Source organism: Cherax quadricarinatus, chromosome 54, assembly GCF_038502225.1.
Source record: "Cherax quadricarinatus isolate ZL_2023a chromosome 54, ASM3850222v1, whole genome shotgun sequence".
NCBI classification, from domain to species: Eukaryota; Metazoa; Arthropoda; class Malacostraca; order Decapoda; family Parastacidae; genus Cherax; species Cherax quadricarinatus.
The window spans coordinates 13,191,247-13,210,626 of record NC_091345.1 but is presented as its reverse complement, the minus strand read 5'-3'; the positions used below and the strand labels follow the sequence as shown (position 1 = coordinate 13,210,626).

At 47.2% G+C, this 19,380-nt stretch overlaps 1 protein-coding gene across 5 annotated transcripts in view; it reads right to left on the bottom strand.

Annotated features, from left to right (window-relative positions):
- Nucleotides 1–722: 722 nt before the first annotated feature.
- Nucleotides 723–19,380, bottom strand: part of LOC128699144 (kynureninase-like) — a 38,730-nt gene continuing 20,072 nt past the window's right edge. For all 5 annotated transcript variants that reach the window (XM_070096636.1, XM_070096638.1, XM_070096639.1 and 2 more), the window contains 5 exons: nucleotides 11,977–12,087; nucleotides 10,501–10,710; nucleotides 8,802–9,014; nucleotides 6,673–6,897; nucleotides 723–1,648 (listed from right to left, as the gene is read on the bottom strand). In XM_070096636.1, coding sequence (XP_069952737.1) covers nucleotides 1,520–1,648; nucleotides 6,673–6,897; nucleotides 8,802–9,014; nucleotides 10,501–10,710; nucleotides 11,977–12,087 — 888 coding nt within the window. In that variant the 3' untranslated portion in view covers nucleotides 723–1,519. The remainder of the gene's footprint in view (nucleotides 1,649–6,672; nucleotides 6,898–8,801; nucleotides 9,015–10,500; nucleotides 10,711–11,976; nucleotides 12,088–19,380) is intronic.

Genomic DNA, 19,380 nt, shown 5'->3' with positions numbered 1-19,380 from the left:
TCATTTTAGTCATTCTTCTCTGTATGTTCTCCAATGAGTCTATATCCATTCTGTAGTAAAGAGACGAAAACTGAGCAGCATGATGAAAACGAGGCCTCACTAGTGATGTATAGAGCTATAAAATAACTTTTGGACTACTGCTACTTATACTTCTTGAAATAAATCCTAGTAATCTGTTGCCCTTGTTGCGCACACTAAGGCACTGCTGTCTTGGCTTTAGATTTCTGCTTACTATGACTCCCAAGTCTTTTTCACATTCTGTATGATCAAGCTCTACTTCACCTAGTTTATAACTTCGAGGGTTATTTTCATTATCAAAGACTAGTACTTTACACTTGTCCACATTGAACTTCATCTGCCATTTTTCAGACCAAGACATTAATTTACCCAAATTCTCCTGGATTTCATTGGTATCCTCCTCAGAATGAATCATACTGCCTATTTTTGTATCATCAGCAGATTTGCTCATGTCACTTGTAATTCCATCATCAAGGTCATTAATGTAAATTATGAACAACAGAGGGCCTAAAACTAATCCTTGTGGAACGCCACTAGTGACTAATCCCCATTCAGATTCTGCCCCATTAATGGAAACTCTCTTCTTTCTATTGGTAAGCCATGCCTCTATCCATGCTAGAACTTTTCCTCCTATTCCATGAGTTGCTACTTTTCTTAAGAGTGTTTAGTGAGGTACTCTATCGAAGGCTTTAATAAAATCCAAATAAGCAATATCATATTCTTTATTACTGTCTACTACCTCAAATGTTCTATTGAAGAACGTAAGTAAATTTGTCAGGCAGGAACGACTTCTCGTGAACCCATGTTGAGATTCATTAATCAAATGATGTTGTTCAAATTGACTTCTAATAATATCAACTACAACTGATTTTAACAGTTTGCCTGCTATAGACGTCAGGCTTACTGGATGGTAATTTGATGGAATAGACTTACCCCCTGATTTGAATATAGGAACCACATTAGCTATCTTCCACATCTCTGGCACAACTCTAATTTCATATATATAATTTCATATATATGCTCAGAGTATGCGGCACCTGAAAAATTCTGAGTGGGCATTGGAAAAGATGTGTGGAAAATTACAGGGTGGAGCTCAAGGTGGCTCTGATGGTGTCCCAGAGACTTGTGACTGTGAGGATGTATGGACTGTTGTGGTTTGAATGCCTGAACTCAGTGCCGGGAGGTACTGTTTAGTGTGTGTTTTGTAAATGTATCCTGTTTCTAATTTCCTTTGGAAATGGCCAAGTTCGTTTTGTTTCAGTAAATATCACGTCAGTGGATTTTCGCTTGTATGGATCTTCCCACCTACTGACTAGTCTGTTTGTTTAGTGAAAAGTACCGAATTAAATATTTAGATCCCTACATTTTGTTTCAATAATTACGATTTAGGTCCAGTATCTGTTGACTATACAAGAAATATTATGTACCTATGTATGAGGTTCACTTGACTTCTCACACTACATGCAAACACTGAACACTGGAGCATCACACAGCAAGAGTCTTAAGCTCCAACGATCTTGCAGATAGCAAATACGTCCTTCAGGATGTCGATGAAGCGATGGACGTCGTAGAAGGAGTTGTAGAGAGGCACTGGGGCGATGCGCATCACGCTGGGTCTCCGAACGTCACACTGCAGAGACAAGAGTGAGGTTTCTGAAGACTTTTAAAATCTAATGCCTACAACTGCCTAAATTTGCCCCTTTAACAATCCTCTGTTACCTCCGCGTTGTGGATATCTCGCGTCCATCTCTTTTGAGATGGAAGCGAGATATCCAAAAAGCCTTTCCATCTTCATAACCAAACTGTGTGAGATTCGTCAGGTTCTTATATTAATTAATATACTAAAGCCTGGTAGTTAAACAATTTCTAATCCAAATGTGCTATTCAGACTCTTACATCTTACTCCAAACCTTGCAAGAAACCTGTGTGATCTCAGCCCCACCTTCCTGGAAGGTCACCACTCCCAGGGATAAGACGTATATGTCAACAGGTACCTTGCACACTGCCAGTCACATACACAGGGAAATAGTTGGCGAACTAGCGAAGCCATTTGACAATATAGGTCTAACTGCACAAAGTAATGAGTAAAGGGACACTAAAATCTATCATAGCTAACAATTTCAATGAAAAATGGAAAGTGTTATGCGCATCAGGACATTATGGGACTATGAAAGAGGCATAAAACTAGAAGATGATGAAGAAGTAGTAGTAGTAGTAGTAGCAGTAGTAGTAGCAGTAGTAGTAGTAGCAGTAGTAGTAGAAGTAGTCGTAGCAGTAGTAGCAGCAGCAGTAGTAGCAGTGTGGGAGTGGCGGTGGTGGTGGCGGTGGTGGTGGCGGTGGGGAGTGGCGGTGGTGGTGGCGGTGGTGGTGGCGGTGGGTGGCAAGGTGGTGGTGGCGGTGTGGCGGTAGGAGCAGCGGAGTGGCGGTGGTGGTGGCGGTGGTGGTGGCAGTGGTGGTGGTGGCAGGTGGTGGTAGGCGGTGGTAGGTGGCAGTGGTGGTGGCGGTGGTAGAGTAGGTCGTGGCAGTAGTGGCAGCGGCGGTGGTGGCGGTGGTCGTAGCGGTGGTAGGTGGCGGTGGTAGGTGGCGGTGGTAGAAGCGGTGGTAGTGGCGTGGTAGGTGGCGGTGGGAGTGGCGGTAGTAATGGCGTGGTAGTGGCAGTGGTGGTGGCGGTGGTGGTAGCGGTTGTGGTGGCGGTGGGAGTGGCGGTGGTGGTGGCGGTGGTGGTGGCGGTGGTGGTGGCGGTGGTGGTGGCGGTGGTGGTGGCGGTGGTGGTGGCGGTGGGAGTGGCGGTGGTGGTGGCGGTGGTGGTGGCGGTGGTGGTGGCAATGGAGTGGCGTTGGTGGTGGCGGAGTGGTGGTGGCGGTGGTGGTGGCGGTGGTGGTGGCGGTGGTGGTGGCGGTGGTAATGGCGGTGGGAAGTGGCGGTGGTGTTAGCGGTGGTGGTGGCAGGTGGGAGTGGCGGTGGTGGTGGCAGGTGGTGGTGGCAGGTGGTGGTGGCGGTGGTGGTAGGCGGTGGTGGTAGGCGGTGGTGGTGGCAGGCGGCGGTGGCGGTGGTGGTGGCGGTGGTGGTGGCCAGGCAGGTGGCGGTCGTGGTGGCGGTGGTGGTAGGCGGTGGTGGTGGCGGCGGTGGTGGCGGCGGTGGTGGCGGTGGTGGTGGCGGTGGCGGTGGGAGTGGCGGTGGTAGCGGCGTTGGTGGTGGCGGTGGAGACCGGTGGTGGTGGCGTGGTAGGTGGCGGTGGTGGTGGCGGTGGGAGTGGCAGGTAATGGTGGCGGTGGGAGTGGCGGTGGTGGTGGCGGTGGTAGGTGGCGGTAGAGTGGCGGTGGTGGTGGCGGTGGTGGTGGCAGTGGAGTGGCGGTGGTGGTGGCGGTGGTGGTGGCAGTGGGTGGGGTAGCAATAGGTGGTGGCGGTGGGAGTGGCGGTGGTGGAGCGGCAGGGAGTGGCGGTGGTGGTGGCGGTGGTGGTGGCGGTTGGTGGTGGCGGTGGTGGTGGCGGTGGTGGTGGCGGTGGTGGTGGGAGTGGTGGTGGCGGTGGTAATGGCGGTGGTGGTGGCGGTGGTGGTGGCGGTGGGAGTGGCGGTGGTGGTGGCGGTGGTGGAGGGACGGTGGTGGTGGCGGTGGTGGTGGCGGTGGTGGTGGCGGTGGTGGTGGCGGTAATGCGGTGGTGGTGGCGGTGGTGGTGGCGGTGGTGGTGGCGGTGGTGGTGGCAGTGGTGAGGTGGCGGTGGCGTAGGTTGGCGGTGGTGGTGGCGGTGGGAGTGGCGGTGGTGGTGGCGGTGGTGGGAGGCGGTGGTGGTGGCGGTGGTGGTGGCGGTGGTGGTGGCGGTGGTGGTGGCAGGTGGTGGGAGGGGCAGTGGGAGTGGCGGTGGTGGTGGCGGTGAGGGTGGCGGTGGTGGTGGCGGTGGTGGTGGCGGTGGTGGTGGCGGTGGGAGTGGCGGTGGGACGGCGGGAGTGGTGGGAGGGGTGGTGGTGGCGGTGGTGGTGGCAGTGGTGGTGGCAGTGGTGGTGGCAGGTGGGAGTGGTGGCGGTGGGAGGGTGGCGGTGGTGGTGGCGGTGGTGGTGGCGGTGGTGGTGGCGGTAATGGTGGTGCGGTGGTGGTGGCGGTGGTGGTGGCGGTGGTGGTGGCGGTGGTGGTGGCGGTGGAGTGGCGGTGGTGGTGGCGGTGGTGGCGGCGGTGGGAGGGTGGCGGTGGCGGTGGTGGTGGCGGAGTGGTGGCGGTGGTGGTGGCGGTGGAAGTGGCGGTGGTGGTGGCAGGTGGTGGTAACGGTGGTGGTGGCGGTGGTGGTGGCGGTGGTGGTGGCGGTGGTGGTGGCGGTGGTGGTGGCGGTAGGTGGTGGTGGCAGGTGGAAGTGGCGGTGGTGGTGGCGGTGGTGGGACGGTGGTGGTGGCGGTGGTGGTGGCGGTGGTGGTGGCGGTGGTGGTGGCGGCTGTAATGGTGGTGGCGGTGGTGGTGGGGTGGGGTGGTGGTGGCAGGTGGGAGTGGCGGTGGTGGTGGCAGTGGTGGGAGGGGCAGGTGGTGGTGGCAGGTGGTGGTGGCGGTGGTGGTGGCAGTGGTAGGTGGCAGGTAGTGGGACGGTGGAGTAGGCGGTGGTGGTGGCAGTGGGAGGGGTGGCAGGTGGTGGTGGCGGTGGTAGTGGCGGTGGTGGTGGCGGTGGGAGTGGCGGTGGATGACGGCCCAGGTGGTGGGGTGGTGGTGGCGGTGGTGGTGGCGGTGGTGGTGGCGGTGGTGGTGGCGGTGGGAGTGGTGGCGGTGGGAGTGGCGGTGGTGGTGGCGGTGGTGGTGGCGGTGGTGGTGGTGGCGGTGGTGGTGGCGGTGGTGGTGGCAGTGGTGGTGGCGGTGGTGGTGGCAGGTGGTGGTGGCAGGTGGGAGTGGCAGGTGGTGTTGGCAGTGGTGGCAGCGGTGGGAGTGGCGGTGGTGGTGGCGGTGGTGGTGGCAGAGTGGTGGCGGTGGTGGTGGCGGTGGGGAAGTGGCGGTGGTGGTGGCGGTGGTGGTGACGGTGGTGGTGGCGGTGGTGGTGGCGGTGGTGGTGGCGGTGGTGGTGGCGGTGGTTGCGGCGGTGGTGGTGGCGGTGGGAGTGGCGGTGGTGTTGGCGGTGGTGGCGGCGGTGGGAGTGGCGGTGGTGGTGGCGGTGGTGGTGGCGGTGGTGGCGGTGGTGGTGGCGGCAGGGAGTGGCGGTGGTGGTGGCGGTGGTAGTGAACAGGTGGTGGTGGCGTGGTAGTGGTGGCGGTGGAGTGGCCAGAGTGGTGGCGGTGGGAGTGGCGGTGGTGCTGGCGTTGGTGGTGGCGGTGGAGTGGCGGTGGTGGTAGCAGTAGTAGTAGCAGTAGTAGTAGCAGTAGTAGTAGCAGTAGTAGTAGCATTAGAAGTAGCAGTAGTAGTAGCAGTTGTAGTAGCAGCAGTAATAGTAACAGTAGTAGTAGTAGCAGTAGTAGTAGTAGCAGTAGTAGTAGCAGTAGTAGTAGTAGCAGTAGTAGTAGCAGTAGTAGTAGCAGCAGTAGTAGTAGCAGTAGTAGTAGCAGTAGTAGTAGCAGCAGTAGTAGTAGCAGTAGTAGTAGCAGTAGTAGTAGCAGTAGTAGTAGTAGCAGTAGTAGTAGCAATAGTAGTAGCAGTAGTAGTAGCAGTAGTAGTAGCAGTAGTAGTAGCAGTAGTAGTAGCAGTAGTAGTAGCAGTAGTAGCAGCAGTAGTAGTAGCAGTAGTAGTAGCAGTAGTAGTAGCAGTAGTAGTAGCAGCAGTAGTAGTAGCAGTAGTAGTAGCAGTAGTAGTAGCAGTAGTAGTAGCAGTAGTAGTAGCAGTAGTAGCAGCAGTAGTAGTAGCAGTAGTAGTAGCAGTAGTAGTAGCAGTAGTAGTAGCAGTAGTAGTAGCAGTAGTAGTAGCAGTAGTAGTAGCAGTAGTAGTAGCAGTAGTAGTAGCAGTAGTAGTAGCAGTAGTAGTAGCAGTAGTAGTAGCAGTAATAGTAAAAGTCTTGCAGAGAGCAAACACTTCCTTCAAGAATAAGATCTGACACACAAAAGAAGGTATTCTAAAGGCAATATCTAACAAAAGTAATAACTGACAAACCATAAATCTGTCAACTTGTAATTATAGATATATGGGAATTCTATAATGAAGATACACAAGCAGCAACTGCAAACTTTCAGTCACTTTGCCTTTGCAGCTAACTTTTTGAAGTCTGAACATTAGACTTAATCATAATAATAAAAAAAAACCTGCCGATGAGGCGAGAAGTTGTCCGAAATAAGTTTCCAAATTTCTGCTTGTTAATCTTTGTCAGCAACAGTTCGCTTAATGCTCGCTTATTAAACCGTATTAACTCTACGTTTGTTGGTGAAGTTGAGAAAAGGGATATTATTAACATAAGATAAGATTTCTTTCGGATTTTTAACCCCGGAGGGTTAGCCACCTAGGATAACCCAAGAAAGTCAGTGCGTCATCGAGGACTGTCTAACTAATTTCCATTGGCGACCCACACCAGTCGACTAACACCCAGGTACCTATTTGCTGCTAGGTGAACAGGACAAGTGTAAGAAAACGTGTTGAAATGTTTCCACCCTCCGGGAATCGAACCCGGGCCCTCCGTGTGTGAAACGGGAGCTTCAGCCACCAGGCCACCGGGCCATCTGTTACTGTTACTGTTGTTACATGGCATCTATAGTCGACTCACCATTACACCCCGTTTTTGGATTTCCTCGTGAACTTCATGGAGGTTTATAGAGAAGGAGAGAGAGAGCTGAGAGCCTCGCTGCCTCACATCGTCTGGGGTGATGATGGTGACCTCGGGAAACTGCGTCTGCCCGCTGCGGAGGTAGGTTTTAATCAGCAGCTCCAGGTACCCCGTCAGGAGGAACTGCTTCTGCAAGAGTCGCTCCATCTTCGCTTCTTCGAAGATCTGAGGGAGGCAAAATGTGTGAATGTAGATATTTAGGCTCTCATTCAGGAGAATTAAAGATGTAATAAGTGGAACAGACTGTCGTGTAGTGTCACTGAAGCGACCACTTAAAGTGGGAAATTAAGAAATAGTAATAATGTTTGTAGAATTACCGTCGCCTTAGTTGAACATATGTCCTTTACACCTAACAATAAAAAAATAATTCAGGTTAAACACTAAACCCGTGTGGGTCGTTCAGGGCAAGACGTGGTGGAGGTTTGATGCTCTGCTGAGTGAGAAACAGATGCACTTTCTATTTGTACTCACTTAAATCAATATGAGAACTTAAGAATATAAGAAAGAAGGTTCACTGCCGCATGCCTGCTGGCCCATGCTAGACAGGTTCAACTCACACCCACCCAGACCTACTCATGTACTTGTTTAACCTATTTTCGAAGCGACACGAGGTTTTAGCTTCAATAACGCTACTTGGGAGTTTGTTCCACTCGTCCACAACTCTATTACCAGACCAGTGCTTTTTAAATCTTTTTCTTGTATATTTTTTTTTTAAATTTGAACCTATTACTGCTATTCCTACCTCGGTTACATACTTTTAGCACTTTATTTATTTCCCCCTTTATTCCTGTCTTTCTTTTTTGAGTAAAACCTACCTAGTGTGGACCGGCAGATCTAATGTAGTACCTCTCCCTTCTTTTATTCATATGAACATAATCATCCTTGTGAAGACTGACTACTCAGTGTTCGCAGCATTTTATCCACACAGTCAGGCCCCATATAGATAAAATACCGCGTACACTGATGCAGAGTGTGCAGGTTCGAATCCTGCTGCTAAGTGAGAGATAATGTTTGTCAATAATTTCGCCCGTTTGTAAATTGTTAAGCATCTATATATATATATATATATATATATATATATATATATATATATATATATATATATATATATATATATATATATATATATATATATATATATCATGCTGAATAGGCAGAACTTGCCATCTTGGCTTAAATAGCAACGCTCATCTTGCCATATAGGACAAGCGAAAATTTGTGTATGCAATAATTTCGCAAAAATTATTCTGAACCTAACGAAAAAAATATATTCCACTGTGTTTGTTTAGTATTAAATTATTGTAAACAAATCTAAAATATATTTAGTTGGGTTAGGCTAAAGTAAATTGTTCTTGTTATAATAAGGTTAGGTAAGTTTTCTAAGATTCGTTTGGAGCAAAATTAAAATTTTTTACATTAACATTAATAAAAAAAATATATTTTTAAACGTATAAGAGAAAATTTTAGAAAGGACTTAATTTTAAATGAGTTCTTGTTAATTGACCAGTTTTACATATTCGGCACGACATATATGCATGTATGCATGTATATATATATATATATATATATATATATATATATATATATATATATATATATATATATATATATATATATATATATATATATATATATATATATAATATATATATATATATATATATATATATATATATATATATATATATATTTATATATATATATATATATATATATATATATATATATATATATATATATATATATATATATATATATATATATATATATATATATATATATATATATATCATTATGTTCAGTTTGACTTTCGCAGATTTATGATATAAAACAAATTTTCGTTCTGCCTATTCGGCAGAAAAGACCCTTATTTTGTAGGCCTAACTCGCCAGTTCGGCTTGTTCGGCACAACATATACATATATACAGTTACATACTGGTCAGTGGCACAAATGAGCTTACATGTATACCTGGAGAGTTTTCCGAGGGTCAACGCCCCCGCGGCCCGGTCCACAATAAAACAAAAGATTATAATATCCATATTTTCTGTGTTTAAAACAATTCTCTCACCTCTAGACTGGCCTTGACAAGAGCTACCATCATCGGGGACGGATTACTCATCCTGAAGGAGTCGACGCCAGGGGCGACGTCACACTCTTGAAACATGAAGAACCTGGTAGTCTCCTTGTTGCTCCACCAGCCACGCAGGTGCGGTGCCTCCCTGGTGTCGTGACGCTTGTTTACGTACGCTCCGCCTATGCTTCCAGCCCCGCTGTTCAGGTACTGTGGAAGAGCGCTCTCTTAATACCAGTTCGTGGTATGGCTGTGGGAGAACACTATGTAAACAACAGAGGGTAGTCAGGTTGTGGAAAAATACTATGGAAACACCAGACGTGCTGTGGGGAAAAACACCAGAGAGTAGTAAGGCTGTGGGAGAACACTATGTAAACACCGGAGTGTAGTGAAGCTATGAGAGAACACTATGATAACTCCCAAGCAAGTAGGGTTAATCTTTGACCTCAACTCATGCCCTAAGCGTTTGATACTTTGTCTCGTCGTTCTACTGACGAAAATCACAGCTTCTGCTAGTTGTAATCGAGCCCAAGTTGACGGAATATTATTGTCGACGGCACTACTGCCGGGCCAAGCACACCGGAATGTAGTGCCTGAGACGTAGGGTCACTTGTGCTTTGTGTTGATAGTATCGGAGATCAAGCAAGCGTGAATAACACGTGAACAGGTAAAGCAAGCGTGAATAACACGTGAACAGATAAAAGCAAGCGTAAATAGAAGAAAGTTAAACTATTTGGAGCTTCTGTCATAGTGTTAGTTTAATCGTCAATGGAAAATAAATTCATAGCCGTTTGTAGCATTTCCCGAGATGCCTCAATCATTGTAAAAAGAGAGTTAAGGTTTACAGGACGAGTTTAACGGAGCGGAGTGACGTGGACGAATGGTGGAATCTAATGAAAAATAGTTTAATTTCCTTGGATCAAGAACCCTTCGCCGACATCAAGGTAACTCCCCTCTCCTCCATCCTTGTTAATTTTGTTAAATATTTAAACACTTCTGTTTCTCTCTCTCTCTCTCTCTCTCTCTCTCTCTCTCTCTCTCTCTCTCTCTTTGTAGTGTTGATAGTTAACCCGTCAAGGGTAGGTGTCGCTACTCCATTGAAGGCCTCTTGATCCAAGGAACTGGAGCTACTCTCTACCTCGAATGAAGCTTAGTTACTTCTCTACCCTTCTCCCAGGCTCGTATGGCCTTTACAAGCATAATAATAATAATAATAATAATAATAATAATAATAATAAATATTATTATTATTATTATTATTATTATTATTATTATTATTATTATTATTATTATTATTATTATTATTATTTTATTTATTAACACATGGGCCGTCTCCCACCAAGGCAGGGTGGCCCGAAAAAACAAAAACATTCACCATCATTCACTGCATCACTGTCTCACCAGAGGTGCGCTTACATTATAGTTATAAAACTGCCACATTAACACCCCTCCTTCAGAATAATAACAAGAGCAATTATGTTTAGTTTTGTCTGAAAAATTTGGAACCTAAAAGAATTAAGTTTTGGTTATTACTTTTTGACGAGATTAAAGTGTTTAGCAGGCGCCCTCTGGGTCAAGAATATGAAGAAATACACATACACATACACCCACAGGGAAAATATTGACCAGGAAAACGAATATTCATACACCTGCAAGTAAATATGGACAGCAAGTGGCTGTGTATACACTCGTGTACCTTGTAGGTGCACCAGCAGGCGAAGTCGACTCCCCATTGGTCGAGGTGAAGGGGAACATTGCCTACGGCGTGAGCCAGGTCCCACCCCACGAGGCAGCCCTGCTCCTGTGCCGCCTTCGTTATGGGCTCCATGTCGAACTTCTGCCCAGTGTAGTACTGTACTCCCCCCAGGCACACCACAGCGATGCTACTGCCCTCCTCCTTCAGCATCTGTAAGAGGAAGACCTATGTTATTTTGTTTCTTCATCACCTGAAGGAGGGACGCCTGCATATTGTCCTGTCCCTTGATCACCTGAAGAAGAGATGCGCCTGTGTTGATCGCTGAGCTTAATCAGTTATTCGTCACATAGGCTGAATGTCTCAAGAGCTTGGTAACTTAAGACTCTCTGATACACTGGATAAATCAGTTTTCGAGAAATATACAATAAATCGTCAAAGTTGAACGTGTGCTCCAACTTAACTTGGTGTGTGTGCGTGCGTGCGTGCGTGTGTGTGTGTGTGTGTGTATGTGTGTATGTGTATGTGTGTGTGTGTGTGTGTGTGTGTGTGTGTGTGTGTTTCATGTTGACCAGTGGAGCACTGTTGGTTGTATGTCCAATTACGTCAGTTACGATTACATCCTTGAGGTCACAGTTCTCCTCATCCTCTCATCATCCAGATATATGTGGTCATGTTTCTCGTACTCATGTTTAATTGCGTCTTAAGTGGTCGGTACCTTCCAAAATTCGTCCAGTAATTATCTGGAGTTTATCTGGAGAGAGTTCCGGGGGTCAACGCCCCCGCGGCCCGGTCTGTGACCAGGCCTCCTTAGGTCAGTGTCCCAGGATGCGACCCACACCAGTCGACTAACACCCAGGTACCCATTTTACTGATGGGGAACATAGACAACAGGTGGAAAGAAACACGTCCAATGTTTCTACTCTGGCTGGGAATCGAACCCAGGCCCTCACCGTGTGAAGCGAGAGCGTTAACCACCAGGCCACCAGGATAAAATTTGCCACATTCTACAAGGACTCGGTACCTCGCAGCGCAATGGTAGAGATCTCGACTCAAAACTGAAAATACCCGGGTCGAGTCCTGGGCAGGGTTTCACGTGTGGACGAGCCTCCTAGCACCTGCAACCCACCTTACTTAGCAGTATAATATACAGCTAAGTAACAGTATCTATATACAATGTATATAGATATTGTAGCTAGAAGTTAGTCGACTGTTGTAGGTCGCATTATCAGGGAGAACTTAAAACAAAAGAACCAAAGTGTAGTTAAACCACAATGCTTGGGTTATCCAGGGATGTTAACTCTCCAGGTTTACTAGTACAAATAAATTGAAGCATATATTTCTTAAGAGACAAATTACTAGAATCTAACTCAATGATCTCTTATGAAAATCTCTCAACTTATGAGATATTTCCATTAGTAACTATCTTAGATTGGTGGTCGTCCGAGCAATAACAGAGAAACAATGAAAAATACTTACCTGAAGAATGTCTGCAGTCCTCAGTGTGTGTTCACCAGGTCTGGGCTTGATCTCCAGCACAGCATCCTTGGGGTTGTACCCTCGTAGCTCCACTTGCGAGACCATTGCATACTGAGGAAAGGAAGGGGTGCAAAAAATAAACCAAATGAACTCTAAACCGGAGTGGTACTCGTCACGCTCTCAAAAACTTTGCTGTTATGACAGCCACCTTGTCAATTGATCAGTGAAACCAGATTAAAATGGATATTTTTTCAGAATATCGTTTATTTTCTATAATTTTAGATAAAAAATGAGCTTCCTTTGAAGTTTCTGAAGTTACCTATGTTTGTAAATGTTATGATAGTCCTAGTGGTATTATTTTGTCGATCAAGAAAGCCTTAATTACAAAATCAAAGATACACCAATGATACAATAGGTGAAAGTCAAACACAGAGTTAAATGAACATATAATAAGAGAATAAAATCAAATGTAAGAAATAATAGAACGAAATAAAAACCAATGTTTGTGTGTAGTGGTGGCAGCGGTGGGATTTTACGAATAATCAAAGGAGGGAGAGGAAGATCATCAGGAGGGAGAGGAAGATCATCAGGAGAGAGAGGAAGATCATCAGGAGAGAGAGAGGAAGATCATCAGGAGAGAGAGAGGAAGGTCATCATGAGAGAGAGGAAGATCATCAGGAGAGAGAGGAAGATCAGGAGAGAGAGGAAGATCATCAGGAGAGAGAGGAAGTTCATCAGGAGAGAGAGAGAGGAAGATCATCAGGAGAGAGAGGAAGATCATCAGGAGAGAGGAAGATCATCAGGAGAGAGAGAGGAAGATCATCAGGAGAGAGAGGAAGATCATCAGGAGAGAGAGAGGAAGATCATCAGGAGAGAGAAAGGAAGATCATCAGGAGAGAGAGGAAGACCATCAGGAGAGAGAGGAAGATCATAAGGAGAGAGAGGAAGATCATCAGGAGAGAGAAGAAGATCATCAGGAGAGAGAGAGAGGAAGATCATCAGGAGAGAGAGGAAGATCATCAGGAGAGAGAGAGAGGAAGATCATCAGGAGAGAGAGGAAGATCATCAGGAGAGAGAGAGAGGAAGATCATCAGGAGAAAGAGGAAGATCATCAGGAGAGAGAGGAAGATCATCAGGAGAAAGAGGAAGATCATCAGGAGAGAGAGGAAGATCATCAGGAGAGAGAGAGAGGAAGATCATCAGGAGAGAGAGGAAGATCATCAGGAGAGAGAGGAAGATCATCAGGAGAGAGAGAGGAAGATCATCAGGAGAGAGAGGAAGATCATCAGGAGAGAGAGGAAGATCATCAGGAGAGAGAGGAAGATCATCAGGAGAGAGAGAGAGGAAGATCATCAGGAGAGAGAGAGGAAGATCATCAGGAGAGAGAGAGGAAGATCATCAGGAGAGAGAGGAAGATCATCAGGAGAGAGAGGAAGATCATCAGGAGAGAGAGGAAGATCATCAGAAGAGAGAGGAAGATCATCAGGAGAGAGAGGAAGATCATCAGGAGAGAGAGAGAGGAAGATCATCAGGAGAGAGAGAGGAAGATCATCAGGAGAGAGAGAGGAAGATCATCAGGAGAGAGATGAAGATCATCAGGAGAGAGAGAGAGAGGAAGATCATCAGGAGAGAGAGAGAGGAAGATCATCAGGAGAGAGAGGAAGATTATCAGGAGAGAGAGAGAGAGAGAGAGAGAGGAAGATCATCAGGAGAGAGAGGAAGATCATCAGGTGAGAGAGAGGAAGATCATCAAGAGAGAGAGAGAGGAAGATCATCAGGAGAGAGAGGAAGATCATCAGGAGAGAGAGAGAGAGGAAGATCATCAGGAGAGAGAGGAAGATCGTCAGGTGAGAGAGAGGAAAATCATCAAGAGAGAGAGAGAGAGAGAGAGGAAGATCATCAGGAGAGAGAGAGAGGAAGATCATCAGGAGAGAGAGAGGAAGATCATCAGGAGAGAGAGAGGAAGATCATCAGGAGAGAGAGAGGAAGATCATCAGGAAAGAGAGGAAGATCATCAGGAGAGAGAGGAAGATCATCAGGAGAGAGAGAGAGGAAGATCATCAGGAGAGAGAGAGGAAGATCATCAGGAGAGAGAGAGGAAGATCATCAGGAGAGAGAGAGGAAGATCATCAGGAAAGAGAGGAAGATCATCAGGAGAGAGAGAGGAAGATCATCAGGAGAGAGAGAGAGGAAGATCATCAGGAGAATGAGGAAGATCATCAGGTGAGAGAGAGGAAGATCACCAGAAGAGAGAGAGAGAGAGAGAGAGAGAGAGAGAGAGAGAGAGAGAGAGAGAGAGAGAGGAAGATCATCAGGAGAGAGAGGAAGATCATCAGGAGAGAGAGAGGAAGATCATCAGGAGAGAGAGAGAGGAAGATCATCAGGAGAGAGAGGAAGATCATCAGGAGAGAGAGGAAGGTCATCAGGAGAGAGAGAGGAAGTTCATCAGGAGAGAGAGCAAGATCATCAGGAGAGAGAGAGGAAGATCATCAGGAGAGAGAGGAACATCATCAGGAGAGAGAGAGGAAGATCATCAGGAGAGAGAGGAACATCATCAGGAGAGAGAGAGGAAGTTCATCAGGAGAGAGAGCAAGATCATCAGGAGAGAGAGAGGAAGATCATCAGGAGAGAGAGAGAGAGGAAGATCATCAGGAGAGAGAGGAAGATCATCAGGAGAGAGAGAGGAAGATCATCAGGAGAGAGAGTGGAAGATCATCAGGAGAGAGAGAGGAAGTTCATCAGGAGAGAGAGAGAGGAAGATCATCAGGAGAGAGAGAGGAAGATCATCAGGAGAGAGAGAGGAAGATCATCAGGAGAGAGAGAGAGGAAGATCATCAGGAGAGAGAGGAAGATCATAAGGAGAGAGAGAGGAAGATCATCAGGAGAGAGAGGGAGGAAGATCATCAGGAGAGAGAGGAAGATCATCAGGAGAGAGAGAGGAAGATCAACAGGAGAGAGAGAGAGGAAGATCATCAGGAGAGAGAGAGGAAGATCATCAGGAGAGAGAGAGGAAGATCATCAGGAGAGAGAGAGAGAGGAAGATCATCAGGAGAGAAAGAGAGGAAGATCATCAGGAGAGAGAGAGGAAGATCATCAGGAGAGAGAGAGAGAGGAAGATCATCAGGAGAGAGAGAGGAAGATCATCAGGAGAGAGAGGAAGATCATCAGGGGAGAGAGAGAGAGAGAGGAAGATCATCAGGAGAGAGAGAGGAAGATCATAAGGAGAGAGAGAGGAAGATCATCAGGAGAGAGAGAGGAAGATCATCAGGAGAGAGAGGAAGATCATCAGGAGAGAGAGAGGAAGATCATCAGGAGAGAGAGAGGAAGATCAACAGGAGAGAGAGAGAGGAAGATCATCAGGAGAGAGAGAGGAAGATCAACAGGAGAGAGAGAGAGGAAGATCATCAGGAGAGAGAGAGGAAGATCATCAGGAGAGAGAGAGGAAGATCATCAGGAGAGAGAGAGAGAGGAAGATCATCAGGAGAGAAAGAGAGGAAGATCATCAGGAGAGAGAGAGGAAGATCATCAGGAGAGAGAGAGAGAGGAAGATCATCAGGAGGGAGAGAGAGAGGAAGATCATCAGGAGAGAGAGGAAGATCATCAGGAGAGAGAGAGAAGGATCATCAGGAGAGAGAGGAAGATCATAAGGAGAGAGAAAGGAAGATCATCAGGAGAGAGAGAGGAAGATCATCAGGAGAGAGAGAGGAAGATCATCAGGAGAGAGAGAGGAAGATCATCAGGAGAGAGAGAGGAAGATCATCAGGAGAGAGAGAGGAAGATCATCAGGAGAGAGAGAGGAAGATCATCAGGAGAGAGAGGAAGATCATCAGGAGAGAGAGGAAGATCATCAGGAGAGAGAGGAAGATCATCAGGAGAGAGAGGAAGATCATCAGGAGAGAGAGAGGAAGATCATCAGGAGAGAGAGGAAGATCATCAGGGGAGAGAGAGAGAGAGGAAGATCATCAGGAGAGAGAGAGGAAGATCATCAGGAGAGAGAGAGGAAGATCATCAGGAGAGAGAGAGAGGAAGATTATCAGGAGAGAGAGAGGAAGATCATCAGGAGAGAGAGAGGAAGATCATCAGGAGAGAGAGGAAGATCATCAGGGGAGAGAGAGAGAGAGGAAGATCATCAGGAGAGAGAGAGGAAGATCATCAGGAGAGAGAGAGGAAGATCATCAGGAGAGAGAGAGAGCAAGATTATCAGGAGAGAGAGAGAGGAGGATCATCAGGAGAGAGAGGAAGATCATCAGGAGAGAGAGAGGAAGATCATCAGGAGAGAGAGAGAGGAAGATCATCAGGAGAGAGAGAGAGGAAGATCATCAGGAGAGAGAGAGGAAGATCATCAGGAGAGAGAGAGGAAGATCATCAGGAGAGAGAGAGAGAGAGGAAGATCATCAGGAGAGAGAGGAAGATCATCAGGAGAGAGAGAGGAAGATCATCAGGAGAGAGAGAGAGGATGATCATCAGGAGAGAGAGGAAGATCATCAGGAGAGAGAGGAAGGTCATCAGGAGAGAGAGAGAGGAAGATCATCAGGAGAGAGAGGAAGATCATCAGGAGAGAGAGGAAGATCATCAGGAGAGAGAGAACGATCATCAGGAGAGAGAGGAAAATCATCATGAGAGAGAGAGAGAGGAAGATCATCAGGAAGGAGAGGAAGATCATCAAGAGAGAGAGAGGAAGATCATCAGGAAGGAGAGGAGGATCATCAAGAGAGAGAGAGGAAGATCATCAGGAGAGAGAGAGAGAGGAAGATCATCAGGAGAGAGAGAAAGATCATCAGGAGAGAGAGGAAGATCATCAGGAGAGAGAGGAAGATCATCAGGAAGGAGAGGAAGATCATCAGGAGAGAGAGAGGAAGATCATCAGGAGAGAGAGAGAGGAAGATCATCAGGAGAGAGAGAGGAAGATCATCAGGAGAGAGAGAGAGGAAGATCATCAGGAGAGAGAGAGAGAGAGGAAGATCATCAGAAGAGAGAGAGAGAGGAAGATCATCAGGAGAGAGAGAGGAAGATCATCAGGAAGGAGAGGAAGATCATCAGGAGAGAGAGAGAGAGGAAGATCATCAGGAGAGAAAGAGAGGAAGATCATCAGGAGAGAGAGAGGAAGATCATCAGGAGAGAGAGAGAGAGGAAGATCATCAGGAGAGAGAGAGGAAGATCATCAGGAGAGAGAGAGAGAGGAAGATCATCAGGAGAGAGAGAGGAAGATCATCAGGAGAGAGAGGAAGATCATCAGGGGAGAGAGAGAGAGAGAGGAAGATCATCAGGAGAGAGAGAGGAAGATCATAAGGAGAGAGAGAGGAAGATCATCAGGAGAGAGAGAGGAAGATCATCAGGAGAGAGAGGAAGATCATCAGGAGAGAGAGAGGAAGATCATCAGGAGAGAGAGAGGAAGATCAACAGGAGAGAGAGAGAGGAAGATCATCAGGAGAGAGAGAGGAAGATCAACAGGAGAGAGAGAGAGGAAGATCATCAGGAGAGAGAGAGGAAGATCATCAGGAGAGAGAGAGGAAGATCATCAGGAGAGAGAGAGAGAGGAAGATCATCAGGAGAGAAAGAGAGGAAGATCATCAGGAGAGAGAGAGGAAGATCATCAGGAGAGAGAGAGAGAGGAAGATCATCAGGAGGGAGAGAGAGAGGAAGATCATCAGGAGAGAGAGGAAGATCATCAGGAGAGAGAGAGAAGGATCATCAGGAGAGAGAGGAAGATCATAAGGAGAGAGAAAGGAAGATCATCAGGAGAGAGAGAGGAAGATCATCAGGAGAGAGAGAGGAAGATCATCAGGAGAGAGAGAGGAAGATCATCAGGAGAGAGAGAGGAAGATCATCAGGAGAGAGAGAGGAAGATCATCAGGAGAGAGAGAGGAAGATCATCAGGAGAGAGAGGAAGATCATCAGGAGAGAGAGGAAGATCATCAGGAGAGAGAGGAAGATCATCAGGAGAGAGAGGAAGATCATCAGGAGAGAGAGAGGAAGATCATCAGGAGAGAGAGGAAGATCATCAGGGGAGAGAGAGAGAGAGGAAGATTATCAGGAGAGAGAGAGGAAGATCATCAGGAGAGAGAGAGGAAGATCATCAGGAGAGAGAGAGAGGAAGATTATCAGGAGAGAGAGAGGAAGATCATCAGGAGAGAGAGAGGAAGATCATCAGGAGAGAGAGGAAGATCATCAGGGGAGAGAGAGAGAGAGGAAGATCATCAGGAGAGAGAGAGGAAGATCATCAGGAGAGAGAGAGGAAGATCATCAGGAGAGAGAGAGAGGAAGATTATCAGGAGAGAGAGAGAGGAGGATCATCAGGAGAGAGAGGAAGATCATCAGGAGAGAGAGAGGAAGATCATCAGGAGAGAGAGAGAGGAAGATCATCAGGAGAGAGAGAGAGGAAGATCATCAGGAGAGAGAGAGGAAGATCATCAGGAGAGAGAGAGGAAGATCATCAGGAGAGAGAGAGAGAGAGGAAGATCATCAGGAGAGAGAGGAAGATCATCAGGAGAGAGAGAGGAAGATCATCAGGAGAGAGAGAGAGGATGATCATCAGGAGAGAGAGGAAGATCATCAGGAGAGAGAGGAAGGTCATCAGGAGAGAGAGAGAGGAAGATCATCAGGAGAGAGAGGAAGATCATCAGGAGAGAGAGGAAGATCATCAGGAGAGAGAGAACGATCATCAGGAGAGAGAGGAAAATCATCATGAGAGAGAGAGAGAGGAAGATCATCAGGAAGGAGAGGAAGATCATCAAGAGAGAGAGAGGAAGATCATCAGGAAGGAGAGGAGGATCATCAAGAGAGAGAGAGGAAGATCATCAGGAGAGAGAGAGAGAGGAAGATCATCAGGAGAGAGAGAAAGATCATCAGGAGAGAGAGGAAGATCATCAGGAGAGAGAGGAAGATCATCAGGAAGGAGAGGAAGATCATCAGGAGAGAGAGAGGAAGATCATCAGGAGAGAGAGAGAGGAAGATCATCAGGAGAGAGAGAGGAAGATCATCAGGAGAGAGAGAGAGGAAGATCATCAGGAGAGAGAGAGAGAGAGAGAGAGGAAGATCATCAGAAGAGAGAGAGAGAGGAAGATCATCAGGAGAGAGAGAGGAAGATCATCAGGAAGGAGAGGAAGATCATCAGGAGAGAGAGAGGAATATCATCAGGAGAGAGAGAGGAAGATCATCAGGAGAGAGAGAGGAAGATCATCAGGAGAGAGAGAGAGGAAGATCATCAGGAAGAAGAGGAAGATCATCAGGAGAAAGAGAGAGGAAGATCATCAGGAGAGAGAGAGGAAGATCATCAGGAGAAAGAGAGAGGAAGATCATCAGGAGAGAGAGAGGAAGATCATCAGGAGAGAGAGAGAGGAAGATCATCAGGAAGGAGAGGAAGATCATCAGGAGATAGAGAGGAAGATCATCAGGAGAGAGAGA